Source organism: Leptonychotes weddellii, chromosome 4 (genome assembly GCF_054177405.1).
Source record: "Leptonychotes weddellii isolate Sample4059 chromosome 4, ASM5417740v2, whole genome shotgun sequence".
NCBI lineage: Eukaryota > Metazoa > Chordata > Mammalia > Carnivora > Phocidae > Leptonychotes > Leptonychotes weddellii.
The window spans coordinates 91,196,700-91,215,617 of NC_138372.1; the positions used below are offsets into that span (position 1 = coordinate 91,196,700).

The window sequence follows — 18,918 nt, forward strand, 5'->3', positions numbered from 1 at the left end:
TTTTCATGTACTGTTGGATCCTATTAGCTAGTATCTTGGTGAGAATTTTGGCATCCATGCTCATCAGGGATATTGGTCTGTAATTCTCCTTTTTGGTGGGGTCTTTGTCTGGTTTTGGGATCAAGGTAATGCTGGCCTCAGAGAATGAGTTTGGAAATTTTCCACCCATTTCTAGTTTTTTGAAAGAACTTCAGAAGAATAGGTATTAATTCTTCTTGAAATGTTTGGTAGAATTCCCCTGGGAAGCCATCCGGCCCTGCACTCTTGTTTGTTGAGAGATTTTTGATTACAGCTTCAATTTCCTTGCTGGTTGTGGGTCTGTTCAGGTTTTCTATTTCTTCCTGTTTCAGTTTTGGTAGTTTATATGTCTCCAGGAATGCATCCATTTCTTCCAGATTGCCTAATTTGTTGGCATATATTTACTCATAGTATGTTGTCATAATTGTTTGTATTTCTGTGGTGTTTGTTGTGATCTCTCCTCTTTCATACATGATTTTATTAATTTGGGTCCTTTCTCTTTTCTTTTTGATAAGTCTGGCCAGGGTTTTATCTATCTTATCAGTCCTTTCAAAGAACTATTTTCTAGTTTCATTGATCTGTTCTACTGTTCTTTTGGATTCTATTTCATTGATTTCTGCTCTGATCTTTATTATTTCTCATACCCTGCTGGGTTTAGGCTTTATTTGCTGTTCTTTCTCCAGCTCCTTTAGATGTAAGGTGGGGTTGTGTATTTGAGACCTTTCTTGTTTTTTGAGAAAGTCTTGTATTGCTATGTATTTCCCTCTTAGGACCGCCTCTGCTGCATCCCAAAGATTTTGAACAGTTGTGTTTCCATTTTCATTTGTTTTTATGAATTTTTAAAATTCTTCTTTAATTTCCTGGTTGACCCATTCATTCTTTAGTAGGATGCTCTTTAGCCTCCATGGATTTGAGTTCTTTCCATATTTCCTGTTGTGGTTGAGTTCCAGTTTCAAAGTATTGTAGTCTGAAAATATGCAGGGAATTATCCCAATCTTTTGGTACCAGTTGAGACCTGATTTGTGACCCAGTATGGGACCTATTCTGGAGAATGTTCCATGGTCACTCAAAAAGAATGTTTATTCTGTTGCTTTCAGATGGAATGTTCTGAATGTATCTCTGAAGTCCATCTGGTCCAGTGTGTTATTCAAAGCCCTTTTTCCTTGTTGATCTTCTGCTTAGATGATCTGTCCATTGCAGTGAGTGTGGTGTTAAAGTCCCCTACTATTATTTTATTATTATCAGGGTTTCTTTAATTTTGTTATTATTTGGCTTATATAACTGGCTTCTGCCAAGTTAGGAGCATAAATATTTATAATTGTTAAATCTTCTTGTTGAATAGACCCTTTAAGTATGATATAGTGTCCCTCTTCATCCCTTACTACAGTCTTTGGTTTGAAATCTAATTTGTCTGATATAAGGATTGCTAGCCCACCTTTCTTTTGATGTCCATTAGCATGATAAATGGTTCTCCACTCCTTCACTTTCAATCTGGAGGTGTCTTTGGGTCTAAAATGAATCTCTTATAGACACCATATGGATGGGTCTTGCTTTTTTATCAAATCTGATACCCTGTGTCTTTTGATTGGGGCATTTAGCCCATTTACATTCAGAGTACTTATTGGAAGATATGAATTTAGTGCCATTGTATTACTTGAAAAGGAACTGTTACTGTATATTGTCTCTGTTCCTTTCTGGTCTATGTTACTTTTGGGTTCTCTCTTTGTTTAGAGGATCCCCTTTCATATTTCTTGTAGGGGGGTTGGTGATCACAAATTCTTTTAGTTTCTGTTTGTCCTGGAAGATTTTTATCAGTCTTTCTATTTTGAATGACATACTAGCTGGATAAACTATTCTTGGCTGCATATTTTTCTCATTTAGTACCCTGAGTATATCATGCCAGTTCTTTTTGGCCTACCAGGTCTCTGTGGAGAGGTCTGCTGGCAGTCTAATGTTTCTACCCTTGTAGGTTAAGGACCTCTTGTTTTGAGCTGCTTTCAGGATTTTCTCTTTATCTCTGACATTTACAAGCTTTCCTATAATATGTCGGGGTGTTGATTTATTTTTATTGATTTTGAGGGGGGTTTTCTGTGCCTCTTGGACTTGAATGCTTGTTTTCTTTCTCAGATTAGGGAAGTTCTCAGCTATGGTTTGCTCAAATATACCTTCTGTCCCTCTCTCTCTCTCATTCCTCTTACTCTTGGACCCCAATAATTCTAGTATTTTTTGCTTTATGGTATCACTCATTTCTCAAATGCTCCCTTCATGATCTAGTAGTTGTTTTTCTCTCTTTTCCTCAGCTTCCTTACTTTCCATCGTTTGTCTTCTATGTCACTGAATCTCTTTTCTGCCACATTTACCCTAGCTGTTAAGAGTGTCCACTTTAGAGTACATCTTAGTTAAAGCATTTTTAATTTTGGCCTGATTAGATTTTAGTTCTCTTATTTCTGTAGTAAGGGATTCTCTAGTTATGCTTTTTTCAAGTCCAGCTAGTATCTTTATAATCATTTTGAATTCTAGTTCTGACATCTTAATTATATCCATATCAATTAAATCTATGGCAGAGAGTATTACCTCTGGTTCTTTCTTTTTTTGTGAACTTTGCTTTCTAGTTATTTTGTCCAGAGAAGAATATATGAGTGAGTGAACAAAATAAAAAATATTAGCCATGACCCCAGCGAAATATACACTAGACAAATCCAAAGAGATAGGAAACCAAAAAAAAAAAAAAAAGGATATAAAAAAGAATATAATCTCACAGGTGGACAAAACGGGGTGATCCAGTTAGTCCTAGATGTATTTTGGTCTATTAGAAGACACTAAATCCCAAAATTGTAAAGAAAGAAAAACTCATATATATATTTTTATATATAAATATATATATTTATATTAATATATTTATATATAATATATATTATATATAATATTATATATATTATATATAAATATAAATATATTATATTAATATATAATTTATATATTAATATAATATCTTTATATATAAATAACTCATATATATATCTCATATATATAAATAACTCATATAAATGTATATATAAAAACTCATATATATAAATAAAATTGAATACAGTGAAAGGAAGCAAAAAATGAAGAATATAAATTATAAATGTAAAACTGAAAATTTAGAAAAGACTTAAAAAAGAGTTGATAAAATAAGAAACTAGTTGGACAGGAAAAAAAAAAGAAAAAGAATTTTAAATTGAACGACTAAAGAATCATGAGATGAAACCTCGAATTCTATATACTATTTTCCCCTAGTACAGGAGATTTCCATTCTGTGTGATCCATAAACTTGCTTTAGCCTGATGTTCCTGCTGGTTCCTGCTGGCAGGTGGGGTCTTTTGCCTTGATTCTCCAGTGTCTTTGCCTGGGTAGAGTTGCACTGCCCCTTGCCAGGGGGCCAGGCTCAGTGTAAGCTGCATCAGATTGCTCTATGTAGCTTTTGTTCCCTGAAGGCTTTCCCCTCAGCTTTAGAGGATGGAAAAAAAAATGGCAGCCACCCAATCTCCAGCCCCAGAGCTGAATTATCATGGCCCCCACACTTCAGTTTGCCCTCAGGAAAAAGTACTCAGTTACTTTTGTGTGTGCCAAACTCTGAAGACTCCTAAGGTGCAAACCTGCACCAATCCTCCTGGGTGGAGGAGGAGGGTCACTGTGCTTGCCTGATCCTGTGCACATCCATGCTGCTCCTCCAAGAGGAAGGAGGAGGTCCTCACAGCGGTTCTGCCACTTGCTGGGCCCTTCCTTGGAGAGTGGTTGCCCAGTTGTGCTGGGGTTCACAATTATGGCAACACTGAGCTGAGAGCCCACTCCCAGGCTCACTGAATGTAGTCTGCTTCCCTGCTCCAATGCTTGGGAACTTTGCCACACTCGGGCACCCCCATTCTTTCTGTGACTGTGGGGATCCTGAGACCACACTGTCCCACCTAGGATTCTGCTCTCCTTCACCACCTGAGCATCTTTCAGGCAGGGGCGTCCCTCAGTGGAGCAGACTTTTAAGAGTTCCAGTTTTGTACTCCATTGCTATATCACTTTCCAGTAGCTGGCTTACAGAGGCTCCCTCTCCCTGCAGTTTGTCTTCCAATATATCCCCTTAGATTCACTTCTCCACACCTCCTACCTTGCAGAAAGTGGTCAATTTTCTATTTGCTGAATTGCAGCAATTCTTTTCTTAGATCTCAGGTTGAATTCACAGGTGTTCAGAATAATTTGATAGATATCTAGCTGAATTCAAGGGACCAGATGAAACTACAGTCCCCTACTCTTTCTGCCATCTTCCCTCCTCCAAGTAAAAACCCTTCCTTAATTTATTTTCAAGCCAAACTAACCTTAATACTGATTCTTGTTAATAACAACGTGAAAGTCTATAGACTAATTTCATTTATCATGGACACAAAAAATCTAGATAAAATAGTATCAGACCAGACCCAGTTGTTTAGTAAAATAATAACATACCATGAAAAAAATGTGTTATAATTCTTAATCTATAATGTGCATAAAAGTGGTTCTAGGAGCTTATTAAAAATTAAAATTCCTAAATTCTACTCAAGAAGATGCAATTAAGATGGAGTAAAAGTATCTGTATTTTAAGTCTCTCTTCTCCCCAGAGACCCCTAGGCAATTATAAATATGTCATTATGTGGGATGAGGACAAAATTTTAGGAAATATTGAAGAGGAGTTTGTTTTAAAAATGCAAAGTTTATTCATATTGTTAAATAAATCTCCATAATTCAATATATCAATAAAATAAAGGAGGAAAACCAACATACATTTTTAAAATTTAATAAAATTAAGCAGCAACAAATAATAAACCTAAGATTTGGCATGTAATTATTTTTACCAGTAAGACCAAGAAGCCAGGGAGGCTCACCAATATAAACCTACTTTGTTTTGAGGTTTACTGCATACTGATGGGAGTGTGGAAGTCAGCTCTTGCCTACCTGATATTTAAGCTTACAACAAAGCTATTGTAATTAAAATAGTATGGTGCTTGCAAAGGAACAATTAAGAAGGTGACTGAAACAGAATACAGCATTAAAAAATGGATCCAAAAAAATAAATGGGTGAAGGGGTTTAAGAGGTACAAATTTCCATGTATAAAATAAGTAAGTCACAAAAATAAAAATAAATAAATAAGTACCTATTATGTTATATAGTCAACATTCCAATTCAGTTGTGGTGTGTGGGGAGGTGATTAATGTTACATTTAATAAAGTGGTACTAGTAAAATGACAATCCATGTGGGCAAAGAAAAAACCCCTTTCATTATACTATAAAAAATGAATTTCAAGTAGATTTGATATCTAAATATAAAAAAATATATGATGAAAATATTCTAAGAGAGTACAGGAAAATTGATGTAAAATCAAGGTGGAATCATTCTGTTATAAGCCCTGAAACCATAAAAAGAATGACAGATTTAAAAAAAAATTTTTTTTGGAGAAGCTATAACATGCATACAAAAACAGCATAAATCCTAACTGAATAGCTGAATGAATTATCACCAAGTAAATGCTCCTGTAACCACCACCAGGTCAAGAAACAGACTACTTCCAACTCCTCTGAAGCCCTCCTCAGGCTTCTTTCCGATCACTTCCTATTTCTACTGTCCTAAAGGCAGCCATTATGCTAATTTGCAATACTTCAGCTTAGTTTTGTGTGTTTTTAAGCTTTATGTAAATGAAACCATACATAATGGATATATTAGTTTCATTCTCTTTTCTTGTGCTCAATATGATGTTTGTGAGATTCATCCATATTTCTGGGTGTAGCTGTTGGTCATTCATTCCCAAAGCTTCACCAGTATTTCATTGTATGGCTGAACCATACTAGGCACTCCACTGATGAATATTTGAATGTTTCTAGTTTGGGAGAATTAAAAAATAATGCTGCAAGAACAACTTTGTCCATGTGTCTTGGTGCATACATGCAAGCATTTTTATTAGGTATATACCCAGGAGTGGAATTATTAGGTTAAAAAGAAATTGTATGCTTGATTTTAATAGGTACGTCCAGTTTTCCAAAGTAGAAGTGCCCACTTATATTTCAATCAGCAGTGTATGAGAATTCAATTTGCTTCACATCCTTGCCAAAATGTGGTATTATGTCTTTCAAATTTTGGCCAAAAATGATTGATCTGACTACATAAAAGTAAAATATTTCTGTATAAATAGAAACATAAATGACACTTATTAATAAGGAAATTGTTTAATACTTTACATATATCCAAATTATAGACTAATAATATTGCTATGAAAATAATTAGATCTCTAGATATTATCTGGAAGTGATAGTCATGATATGTTGCTAAGAAAAAAAGGTATGTGGCAGAGTAGAAAAAAAAAATACCAATCTAAATCAAAACCAAACAAATGAAGACCTTCTTTATATTTGTGCATGCTTGCATGTATGAGTAAAGAGCATACCAAATCGTTATTATTTCTTATTTTCAGGGGCTTAGAAGAGCCAAAGTAATTTTGATTTATTATAAGCCATATATCAATTTTGTAATTAAAATTCCGATTAAAAATTGGAAACAAAAACCAAACACCTGCAACAGAAACAGACAGTATACTAAGTATGAACAAGGCACTGCCCTGGATTTTGGTTATATAAAAATGAATGACAAAGAGTCCTTTAAAGGTTTATCACCTGGAGAAGGAGACAGATCGGTGGAGAGACTGCTTTTTCATTGCAGATTCAATTATTTCTGAGAGTTTAGTTAAAAAGATCACTTCTGTTACACCACACCAACCCTCTACCACACAATAAATTTGAATTTGTAATGATTCAGTGTCATTTGCCTTTCCTTGAATTACCTTGAGAGAGCCTTCTAAAATGAAAGGAATCTTGATTTCCTTCTCTTTTTCTTTTTCTTGATCCACTATCTCCGTTTTGCTCATTCCTTTGTTACCTATAACCAGAGAAAATTAAACTTCTTAGTAACTCTCTACAACAAAGTTTCATAGAAGTACCAAATTTCTGGATTATAGAGGATCTTAAGAATGGTGTTTTTGTTTTTTTTTTTTAAAATGTTTTATTTATTTATTCATGAGAGTCAGAGAGACAGAGGCAGAGAGAGAAGCGGGCTCCCCGCCTAGCAGGGAGCCTGATGCAGGACTCGATCCCAGGATCCTGGGATCATGACCTGAGCAGAAGGCAGACGCTTAACCATTTGAGCCACCCAGGTGCCCTGGATTATAGGGGATCTTAAAGGCTATCAAGTCCAACTCTCCATTCATTCATTCCTCACTCTTTCTCGCTGTCTCCAGAGTGGATGTCTGAAGTGGAACTGAGCTCCTCCAGAGATGAGGAAGTCACCATTGTCCTCGTCCTTGTTGTTGGTGGAAGCAGTGCATTCCATCCTCACTGTGTTGCGACCTTGAAGCTTTAATTGAAGTGGTCTCTCTTTCCCTACAGCTTTAACCTAATTAATCCTAGTTTAACCCCTTAAAAGACCACACAGAACAAATCTAACTTATATTGAAGCCCTGCTCTTGCCATTATAGTCGTTCCATTTTGAAGATTTTCAATTTTCCTGACTTAAAAGGTCTCAAACTGAATGCAATACCTACCAAGTGTGTTCCCATCCCAAACTGACCATTATCTGGATTTCCCCCAGGCATCTAGATGGTAATTAAGCTTTTGATTCTGTTCAGAAGCAGAATAAAGAAAAGGGAGTCAACCCACAATTTTTCCTGCTCATAGACAAGTGTGGCCCTAGACTCTATTGTGAGAGGGTGGCCCTACCTCTCTTTTTTATATAGTCCCCATCCATCATTCCAGGCACTATCAGGAGGAAGCCCAGGCTGATAGATGGATTGATTATATAAGCATTTTGGTGGATGGTGACTGATTCATTACCAACTTGGCTTTCTAATTTTTATTTTATTTAATTTTATTTATTTTATTTTTTAAAGATTTTATTTATTTATTTGACAGACAGAGATAGAGCGAGAGAGGGAACACAAGCAGGGCGAGTGGGAGAGGGAGAAGCAGGCTTCCCGCGGAGCAGGGAGCCCGATGCGGGGCTCGATCCCAGGACCCTGGGACCATGACCTGAGCCGAAGGCAGACGCTTAACGACTGAGCCACCCAGGCGCCCCTCTAATTTTTATTTTAAAAATCAAGCCAGCACAAATTCCTTTGGTAATTTACAGAAGTTGCAAAATCTTTGGAAAATATATAGCTTTGCTTTTTTACGAGAAATCACTCTCAACTTTTGCTATCAGAAATAATGAATGTTATTAACATGGAAAACATTACCTATGCATGAACCTAGTGAGCTATCCCTATTTTCCAGACAAGTTCCCTCATTGCTTTACTTCTTTATCAAGTACCCTTCCTCTTTTTTTTTTTCACCCTCTTTCCCTTCCCCAACAACATCAAAGCCATGGAAATGAACAAAAATAAATGTATGTATTGATCCCAAATCCTGTCAAGTGCCTGTCAAAAGCCCCCAAGAATTCTTTTTCCCTTTATTTTTAGGTTCCTACCCCCAATTAGTCTTGGGACTCTTCTGCTTGCTCTTCTAAGAAAGGTCTTGTTTTAATCTCACTTGGTTTAATCTCACTTTTCTAATGGAGAGATACTGACTCTGAATTTGCCTCATATATTATCAATAAATCCTAGATAGCTGAACCTATCAACCCTGCCAAAATAAAGACATCTGGCATTTCCCTAACATTACATTTAATCTGCAGGACAGATCGAATCTTCTAGGTCTGGCAGGAAGTGGCATCAATATAAGACAAATATTCCATTATCCCATCATCAACCTCATCATATTTGGAATGCAGCTATTCTATTTTTTAGAGAAAGTAAAGAGTCACAGAAATTTATAGGGAACTCTTTTTAATATTTAAGTATCCAGTCTTGATTACATTAACAAATAGGAGGATGTCTTTGGACTTTACATGTAAGTTCAACCAGTTACTTACTTTTAGATTTTTTAACAGCATTAATTTTGCCAGGAGAAGTGATTTTGGCACCAGCAGATTTCAATTCCAGCTCAGCCTTCGTCCTAGTGATTTCCTCAGCCATTTTAGATTCCTGATATATGGCTTCTTCTTTTACGATCCAATCTTGAATGGATTTTGCCACAAGTTCCAAATAATTCCTTTAAAAAAAGCAAAAAAGAGCAAATGACAATTGAGTTACTATTAATTATAATCAATCAATACTAAAGATACCAACTGTGCAAATGAACTTTTCAAAAATGAACTGATCCTAAATTGCCCATGTAACAAATGCAATAGACTCAGATATATCCTAGATGTAATTTGTACAAAGTAGTCAAATACAAATATCCAGTGAGCATATGAAAAATGCCAACTTCATCCACAATTAAAGACATACAAATTTAAAAATGAGATGTTTCCAGCCCAGTAGAAGATTAAAAAATCTGATACTCTCAACACTGTTAACTGGAGAGTAATATGGTGCAATCTCTTTTTAAGGAAATTTTATAGCATAATAGAAACTCTTTTAATTGATGACAGCTAATGACTCACTGGATTAATTGAAATGCTCCAGTCTTTCTATAAAACTTACTGGCCTGCAAATTTCCACACCCTAAATACTGTGCCCTACACTGCTTGTGCACTTAGGCTCGCACCAGCCAGTTGTTGTTCACCAGGAGTCGGTCATATCTGTTCCCAAACTCATTCATTCTATTTATGCTGATGATTGTACTTATTTTTAATGAAATATTATGTATACTTATAACATATGAATGTCCTGAGAGAGTTGTTTCTGAGGAAATAATTTGAAATATTTAGGTTTGACAATCAAGATTAGTTATTGTCAAATTGTGTGAAAGTAAGGCCTAAGGCTTGAAAAATAAAATTAGAGGGATTCTATACTCAGGTTATTTCACAATTTTCTTTCATTCTTGATCCCTTTTAAAGAAATAAACTGAAAACTGTAGACTATGAGTTATGGGTATGCAACATCTTCATTGGGAAGGGCAAAGACATCTCAAACTCAACCTGTTCCCAAACTGACTGATCTTCCTCTCCAAACTGCCCTGTCAAGGTCAAGCCTTTTGGCATCTTAGCTGATGGCAAGTCTATACTTCTAGTTGATCAACCCAAATGCCCTGAAGGCATCCTTGACCACTCTTATTTTCTCATACTCCCCTTCCAATCTGTTGGGAGACCCAAATGATTTTTTAAAACACATATTTAAAATACATTCAAAATCTAATCACTTCTCACTTACTTCACTGTTATTTTCCTGGTTTAAGCCACCATCACCTCTTGCTAGGATGGCTGCAGTAGCCTCCCAACCAGTCTCCATGTCCCTACTCTTGACGCCCTGTAGTCTATTCTCAACACAGTCATCAGAGAGATTCTCTTCATTCTTAAGTCAGATCATGTCTCTCTCCAGTTCAGAACCTTTCAGTGAGTCTGCTTTTCAAACAAAACCTAGAGTTCTTGCTATTTTTCTATGATGAGGGAACACAGCCAAATCAGTATTCAAATGAGATGACAAAATAGAGAATATTTCAGCATGCAATGATTCAGGAATTCACCAGCCACAGATACTTTCTGAAAGAATTACTCACAAATGTACTCCAGCTGCACTGAAAAAATAAATTCAAGAAAGAAGACAACATGGGATATAAATAAAAGGGCTGAGGAAAAAAACAGTACAATTTGTAATTAAATGTAAATAATTATTTGTGTTACTTGTCTGTGATTAAAAAATATTACTTAATAATTGGAAATAAAATTTGGAAATAAAATTTCAAAATGGAGGTAGGCTATTAGTTGGGAGTAAGTGGAAATATGTTAAAAATTTTAACATTTTCTGTGAAATGATATTAATACTCATTAACTCCAATTTTGATATAAAATATTTAAATATCTGATTTAAAAGGATAACCTCTAGAAGGATACAAACAGAATGTATAACTTTAAAAACATCACACACTAAGAATGAACTAAAAATTCGATCCAACAAAAGGAAGAAAAGGGATTATTAATCCTAAAGTAGAAATATGCTTATTAAATGCTAAGAATGAGGCCAAAGACATTATTGATAAAAATAGAAGTGAATAGATTAATTCTTTAAAATACAAAGTTTTAGGGGCACGTGGGTGGCTCAGTCAGACAGACATCTGACTCTTGATTTTGGCTCAGGTTGTGATCTCAGGGACATGAGATAGAGCCCCCACTGGGCTCTGAGCTGGGCATGGAGCCTGCTTAAGATTCTCTCTCCCTCTGCTCCTCCCCCAATACTTCTGTGCTATCTCTTTCTCTCTCAAAATAAAATAAAATAAATAAAATAAAATAAAATAGGGGCACCTGGGTGGCTCAGTTGGTTAAGCATCTGCCTTCAGTTCAGGTCATGATCCAGAGTCCTGAGATCGAGTCCCATATTGGTCTCCCTGCTCAGCAGGGAGTCTGCTTCTCCCTCTACCCTTCCCCCCGTTCATGATCTCTCTCTCACTGTCTGTCTCTCTCAAATAAATAAAATCTTTAAAAAAATGGGTGCCTGGGTGGCTCAGTTGGTTAAGTGTCTGCCTTCGGCTCTGGTCATGATCCCAGGGCCCTAGGATTGAGTCCTGCATTAGGTTCCTTGCTCTGCAGGAAGCCCGCTTCTCCCTCTCCTCCCAGCTCGTACTCTCTCACTGTCTCTCCTACTTTTTCTCTCAAATAAATAAATAAAATCTTTAAAAAAAGTAAATAAAAAATAAAATAAAATAAAAAGTTTTAAAATATTGTTATTAATTATTACTAAAATCTTTTAAAAGACAGAGGCTCTCAGAGTAGCTGAAAAAATCCAAGCTGATATTTAAAAGACATTTAGCTACAAATCAAAATGATGCAGAAAAATAAAAGGGTGGCAGATGGCTGGCTAGGAAGCCGGAAAAGGTCCAGATCCTTGATGACTCTGGTGAGTAGCTGCACTATCCCCGAGACACTGCCCAAGTCCAGATTTCTCACTACAGAAGAAAAATAATCCCCTTATTAGTTTAACCACTGTAGTCAGTTTTCTATTAATATTGTGAAACATAATTCCTAGTTGACACATAAAATGATTGAGAAAGTTACATCAGTAATTTTTTATATAAAAGAGACTCCAATCAAACATGGTGAAATTCAAGGTCAAAAGCATTCAAGGGAACAAGAGGGACATTTTAAAATGTTGCTAAAACTTACAATGCATTAAGAAGAATGCTTCTAAAAATACAGATTCAAAAATAAATTTAAACATACACACATATACACACAGTACACATGCAAAACTGACAGGAGAAACAGACAAAATTATAATCATAAAGACAGACACTAATACATCTGTCTCGAATGGACATTTGAACATGAGAATAATGTTTGATTTTATTCTAACAGACATCCAAAATCCAAATGTCATGCATGAAGTTGTAGAACAATGTAAATTACCAAAAGTAATTGAAGAAGAAATAGAAATCCTGAATAGAAGATTAACTTTAGAAGAACTGCAAAGGTTGTAGATAATCTGTTCTTCATCTTTTCACACTATCATCTCTCCCATTGGGCCCTGCCATCCAGCCCCCAAGGAGCCACTATCTCTAAATGGTTTTCCATGTGAAGTGTTCCTACCCTTCCCAAAATAATGCACTATATTACGTAAGCTGTATATGTAAGCAAAGGATTAGCACAGGACCTGTTCCCCCAGTTATTCTGTAAGTCCATTCTCTATCTTTCTGTATCCTTTTAAGCTAAAACAATGCTGTACAAATAATAAATACTGGATATATATTAACCAGCAGTGAAAAAAAATAATGAAATATTCTCATCATTACTGAGAAGGGAGAACAAAGCTTTAAGATCATGAAGAAATAATTAAGGAGCTTGGAAGAAAAAAAAATCACTGATTCTTAGAGGTCTCAGTTTGCTGAGCGACTGGCTGTGTGTTGATAAGTCACTCAGTTGCCCTACTTTTGAGTCTTCCCCAGATCAAGTGGAGTTACCCAAAATCAGCATGCAGAATGTCATGTTTTATAGTTTCTACTTGAAATCTTTCAGACGCAGTTTTATTAGAACCTAAATAAATCAAGTGTAAGGTAATAGTATCCTCATTAGACTTAACTGGTCCAGGAATGATGACTGTCTTCTTTAGTGGTATAGCTTGGTGCTTATCACAGTGGCTGGTACGTTTCAAACATTCAACTTGGTGAACTAAATTGAAGTTTTCTTTGACTTTGACCTTGCTTAGACTAAGGAACTAAAAACCAAGTAACTAAGTAACTAACAAGCTAACTAAACTAAGATAGCTATTAACTAAACTAAGTTGGTTACCTGAATCCAACATTGGAGTGAAGAGCAATATTCCAATGTTCACAATGCATATGTTGTATATTCATTGGATTATGAAAGACTAAAAGTAGAGAGTTGTCCTGGGTATGGTAATAAGAATCAATCCACCTGTATTGCTGGTTGGCTTCTTGAAGAACCTGAAATCAAAATATTTGCTTTGTTGTGTCTCCCCTCCAACCCCAGAGGAAGGGTCTCCTGCTAGGGCATATCTCAGCCCCCTTATCTTCCTCTTTTTATTTCTACACTGTTAGTCTCACTGTTCGTGAGAACATAAGTGGTAGATTTTTTTTTTGGAGCTGAATTCAGCAACTCTTATAGGAAAACAGATACTAGGTTCCAGGCATAGAGGAATTTGCTCAAATGTTTTTTTATTAAGGCTAGGGGATAATAATTAAGTCAAGCAGTTATTTAACATTTCCCATGCCTTCAAACAGATCATTTCATTTTATCATCATTAAAATCCCCAGATCAATAGGTACAATTATTTTTCCCATTTCAAACTACTAAAATCCTCATTTTTCAGTGGAAATTGGGGCTGCGAGAGGATAAGAGATTCGTCCAACAACACAGAGCTCATAAGTTCTAGGGCCAGTGCTCACATCAGTCCAAATGTCACCATTTTTGCATTCCAAAGAGTGCTCTCCACTATACCAAGCTGTAGTAGAGAGAAACGAAGTGAGTAGTCTTTCTCACACATACTGTTCCAAATGACTTCTACCCCTGGCCTTTTCTAAAACATTCCACCCTCAGCATGCCCTGCAATTGCAGCTACCAATAGAGGGGCAGAGAGGGCAGGCACACTTGTGTCCTGCTTCCATTTCACTGCTAATCAACATAAGGAAACATGGTCACAGGAAAATAAATTAGATAGCTGTGGGTTGTTGTTTTGTTTTCGTTTTCAACATCAATCTCATGTAGGAACTTTCAGTTTTCTACTCTTTGGGTGATCTGAAGTCATAGAATTGCACATCATGTTAGGAAAGGACTGTTTTACTTTTGCTTTCAATTTTACACTGGTAGCATTACCAAAATAATACATTGACTTCCCCAATCTAGTCCCCTGTATGAGAGTCTTTATGGAGTGGCATTTAAACTTTTACATCTGTTCCCTGAGAAGTAATACCAGAAATACACATGTGGTGAATATTTTTGCGTGAATTGCTTTTGTTTGTTTTTGTTACAGAGGGTACTATCCATTACTTATTTTTTGGAAAAGCAAATTCCTTTTAGACTTTAAACCCGCAAACCAAATATGTTCATTTCCGATGAATATATATCCTTCTTTCCATTAGAGAGCTCTGCAAAATTTGTTTTCATATTTACTTCGGCTGCTAGAATTTACAGCACTAAGTTTCTCAGAGTTATAGTTGCTCTCAATCAGTGCTTGACAAGTTTTCATATAATATCTTTCCTCTTCTTTTTTTTTACTATTTGGCTTTTACCTATTAGTCTATATTAATATTGGTGGTGCCATAATAATAGTTTTTTTAAATTAAAAATAAACACATACTTATTGCAGCATTATTCACAATAGCCAAGATACAGAGGCAACCGGGCACCTGGGTGGCTCAGTTGGTTAAGTGTCTGTCTTCAGCTCAGGTCATGATCCTGGGGTCTTGGGATTGAGTCCTGCATAGGGCTCCCTGTTCAGCAGGGAGCCTGCTTCTCTCTCTCCCTCTGCCCCTCCCCTCTGCTCAGGCTCGTTCTCTCTCTCAAAATAAATAAATAAAAATCTTAAAAAAAAAGATATGGAGGCAACCCAAATGTTCAACCATAAGTGAATGGATAAAGAAGATGTGATATATATAGATAGATAGATATAGATATACATATATAGATATATATAAATAAATATATAATGTATACTATATATACAATACTATAGTATATATACTATATATACAATTAAATATATATTTATTGCATATATATATAATTAAATATTACTCAGACATACAAAAGATTGAACTCTTGCCATTTGCAGTAACATGGATGGATCTGGAGGGTATAATGCTAAATGAAATAAGACAGTCAGAGAAAGACAAATACCGTATGATTTCACTCATATGGAGAATTTACAAAGCAAAACAAATAAACAGAAAAAAGAGACAAACAAAAGAACAGATTCTTAAATACAGAGAGAAAACTGGTGGTTACCCAGAGGGGGGGTGGGTGGGGGGATTAAGAGGGCATTTACTGTGATGAGCATGGAGAAATGTATAGAATAGTTGAATCATTATATTTTACAGCTGAAACTAATATAGCACTGTATGTTAATTATACTTCAGTTAAAAAAAATACCTACTATGTGGCAGGTACTGTGTAGGTTCTAGGAAAACAAAAGTGAACAAAAGAAGATTTTCCTTTAAGATCTGATTAAGATTTTTATAGATCATCCTGGATTCAAAGACATATCCTAAGAAGATGAAATTGATGGAGTATCTATCTGATACATAGAATGGATTGGGCAAGAGCAGAAGTGGGGGTTGACGATTAGGAGGATCCTACGGCAGAACAACAGGATGGTAGCTGGACTGACGTAGCAACAGTGGAGATGGTGAGGAGCTTTGATGGCATCCAAGTGTGATGATGGATCAGGCATGCAGGACACAGGAAAAGCTGAGATAAAGGATGACTCTTAGCCTTTTGGCTTGAAGGTGATACTTTCTGAGATGGGTGAGGAGAGAATCATGCTTAGGTGGGAAAATTATGAGCTTCATCTGAGACACTGAAGCTGAGATGCCTGTCAGAAATTCAAGTGGAATTTGGAGTTAGGTATTCTAGTGTGGAACTCAGAGAGAAATCATTTGGAAGATAAAATTTTAGGAGTCATTAGCATTAAGTCATATATATAGATGAAATCATCACAAGAATGTTTACAGTAGAGAGAAGATGGTTCAGGGCTGAGACTCCAGGCATTTCGATATTTAGACATTAGGTCCACAAAATTTCAAACACAGCACTGAGGAGAAGTATAGTATGGCATCTTGGAAACCGAGAGTGAGGAGTATTTCACAGTGAAGTGACCAGCTCTGTGATCTTGTTAAAAGGTCAAGGAAGATGAAGAAAGATAAATGTCCATTAGATCTGGCAGGACAGTGATCATGAAGCTTCATGGAATGGTGAGGACAGAGCCAAGTTGAAAAAAAAATAAAGTCTGAAATAAATGTCCAGTTAAAGATGAAAGATTAAACACATGTGCTTCTTGACACATCACTAAAAGAACAGTAAAATTTTTGGGTTTTAATATCATGAAATTGACGGTCACAGGAGAGGAGACAAAGACAACACTTTAGAAGCTGGAAAGCAGAAGGATAACGGATACTGACAGCAGACATAGAAAACCAAATTCTAAGGTTAATTTCCCAGAGGTTAGAAGTAAACTTACTTGTGTGCAGAAGTGCAGAAAGGCTCAAGAAATGGCAGTATTAGGTACCTCTGAGAGTGGGGAGAAAGTGGCACTGAAAATAGGAAGATTAAAATATTTTTAAGAAGCTATTATGACCCCCAGAAGCCCTTGACGATTCTGAGCAATGGGGTGGCTGCCCATCTCCCCCGTTAGCAGACAAAGGGAGGATTATTACCTACAGAATGATGCAGTGGATTCAAAGAAGGGGACCCTAGGCACTGCCAAGGGAGAGATGTACTACAGAAAAAAAAGGAATTTCATAAAAGTATAAATTGATGTCCAAGAAATATAAGGTGACCCATGTGTGTAATTCTAAATTTTATAGTAGTCACACTTCAAAAGTAAAAAGAAACAGGTAAAGTTAATTTTAAAAATATATTTTGTTTAACCCAATCTGTCAAAAATATTATCATTTCACTATGTAATCAATATAAAAATTGTTAATGATATATATCACCTTTTTTCATATTAAATCTTTGAAATTTGGTATATATACTCATACCAAGTATATAGGATATACATTGTAATATATATGATAATAAGTTATATATATTATATTATATAAGTTTTATATATATATATATATATATATATATACAGTACAGCAAACTTACAGAGCATCTCAATTTGGACCAACTACATTTCAAGTACTTGGAAGCTGCATGTGACTAGTGGTTACCACATTGAACTATGTAGATCTAGAGGTTGAATGGCAAGGAGCCTAACTGCCTTCCCTGCCCCCCAACAGCTCCCAAATCCCTGACAGATAAATAATGTCTTTCGGTTAGGATTTTAGGATTTTTTCCCCTGGAGAATCTAAATGGCTTAAGAGTACAGACTAATACACCAACACTGATGGGTCTCCCAAGGAAACCACCCAGCCAAATATCCCAAAATGAAATCCATTTATTGACAAATAAATGGCCCTGAGCTCATGCAGCACTTCCTATGGTATTTTTAGTGTCTCATTATTAACATGAACAAAAGGGCAAATGTCATTAGGTATTATGCTCTAATATGAAAAATGAAGACCCCCGCAAAAAAAAAACCCCAAAAAACTTGAGAAAAAAACAAAACAAACTTGAGGAAAAAGAGACAATGCAGGGAGAAAACACTAAGACTACAAAGGACTTTAACATTCTCACAGAGATGAGAAGATATGGTATCAGGGAATGTGAACAAGATGCTATAAAAAGGTAATTTGCGATTATAAATAGAACTTTAGGAAATTAACCATGATGATAACAGAAATAGAAGGCTCAGTAGAAGAACTGGGTGAAAGTTGAGCCATATCTCCAGAACAAGAAGGCAGGTATTGGAAATTAGGAGAGGAAAAGTAAGCAAATTGGAAGATCAGTCCAGGAAGTCCAGCACTAGAATAACAGGAGTTCCAGAAAGAAAGAAGAGAAAAAATGGAAAGGAGATGATGATCAGAGAAATGACTGTAGAACATTTCCCAGAATATAAAGACAGGAGTTTCTGGATTGTACCAGGCTTACCAGTATGATACTTGGAAATAGAACCAGCAACAGGAAACCAAGAACACTGGAACAAACAGAAGATCTTAAAATCTTCCAGAGAGCAGAAAAAAAACAGACTCAAACAACTGATCAGGAATCAGAATTTCATTTTTATTTTCTCAAGGACAATCCAAGAAGCTAGAACACTACTGAGGAATGGCTTCAAATTTTCAGGGAAAATGTCTTCTAACTTAGCATTTTATATAAATGTCACTCAGATGTAAGGGTAGAATTAAGATGTTCTCAAACATCCAATGCTCCCCAAATTTACCTGCCATCTATTTTATTTTTTATTTTTTATTTTTTTATTTTATTATGTTATGTTAATCACCATACATTACATCATTAGTTTTGATGTAGTGTTCCATGATTCACTGTTTGCTTATAACACCCAGTGCTCCATTCAGTACATGCCCTCTTTAATACCCATCACCAGGCTAACCCATCCCCCCACCCCCCTCCCCTCTAGAATCCTCAGTTTGTTTCTCAAGTCCATAGTCTCTCATGGTTCATCTCCCCCTCCGATTTCCCCCCTTCATTTTTCCCTTCCTACTATCTTCTTTTTTTTTTAAACATATAATGTATTATTTGTTTCAGAGGTACAGATCTGAGATTCAACAGTCTTGCACAATTCACAGCACTC

General features: G+C 35.9%; 1 protein-coding gene across 6 annotated transcripts in view; it reads right to left on the bottom strand.

The window, feature by feature from the left end:
• The window catches only part of SPAG17 (sperm associated antigen 17), a 218,826-nt gene that overhangs the window by 109,134 nt on the left and 90,774 nt on the right, over window positions 1–18,918 (bottom strand). For all 6 annotated transcript variants that reach the window (XM_081815775.1, XM_081815773.1, XM_081815772.1 and 3 more), the window contains 3 exons: window positions 13,329–13,483; window positions 8,979–9,157; window positions 6,859–6,953 (listed from right to left, as the gene is read on the bottom strand). In XM_081815775.1, the coding sequence (XP_081671901.1) occupies window positions 6,859–6,953; window positions 8,979–9,157; window positions 13,329–13,483 (429 nt within the window). The remainder of the gene's footprint in view (window positions 1–6,858; window positions 6,954–8,978; window positions 9,158–13,328; window positions 13,484–18,918) is intronic.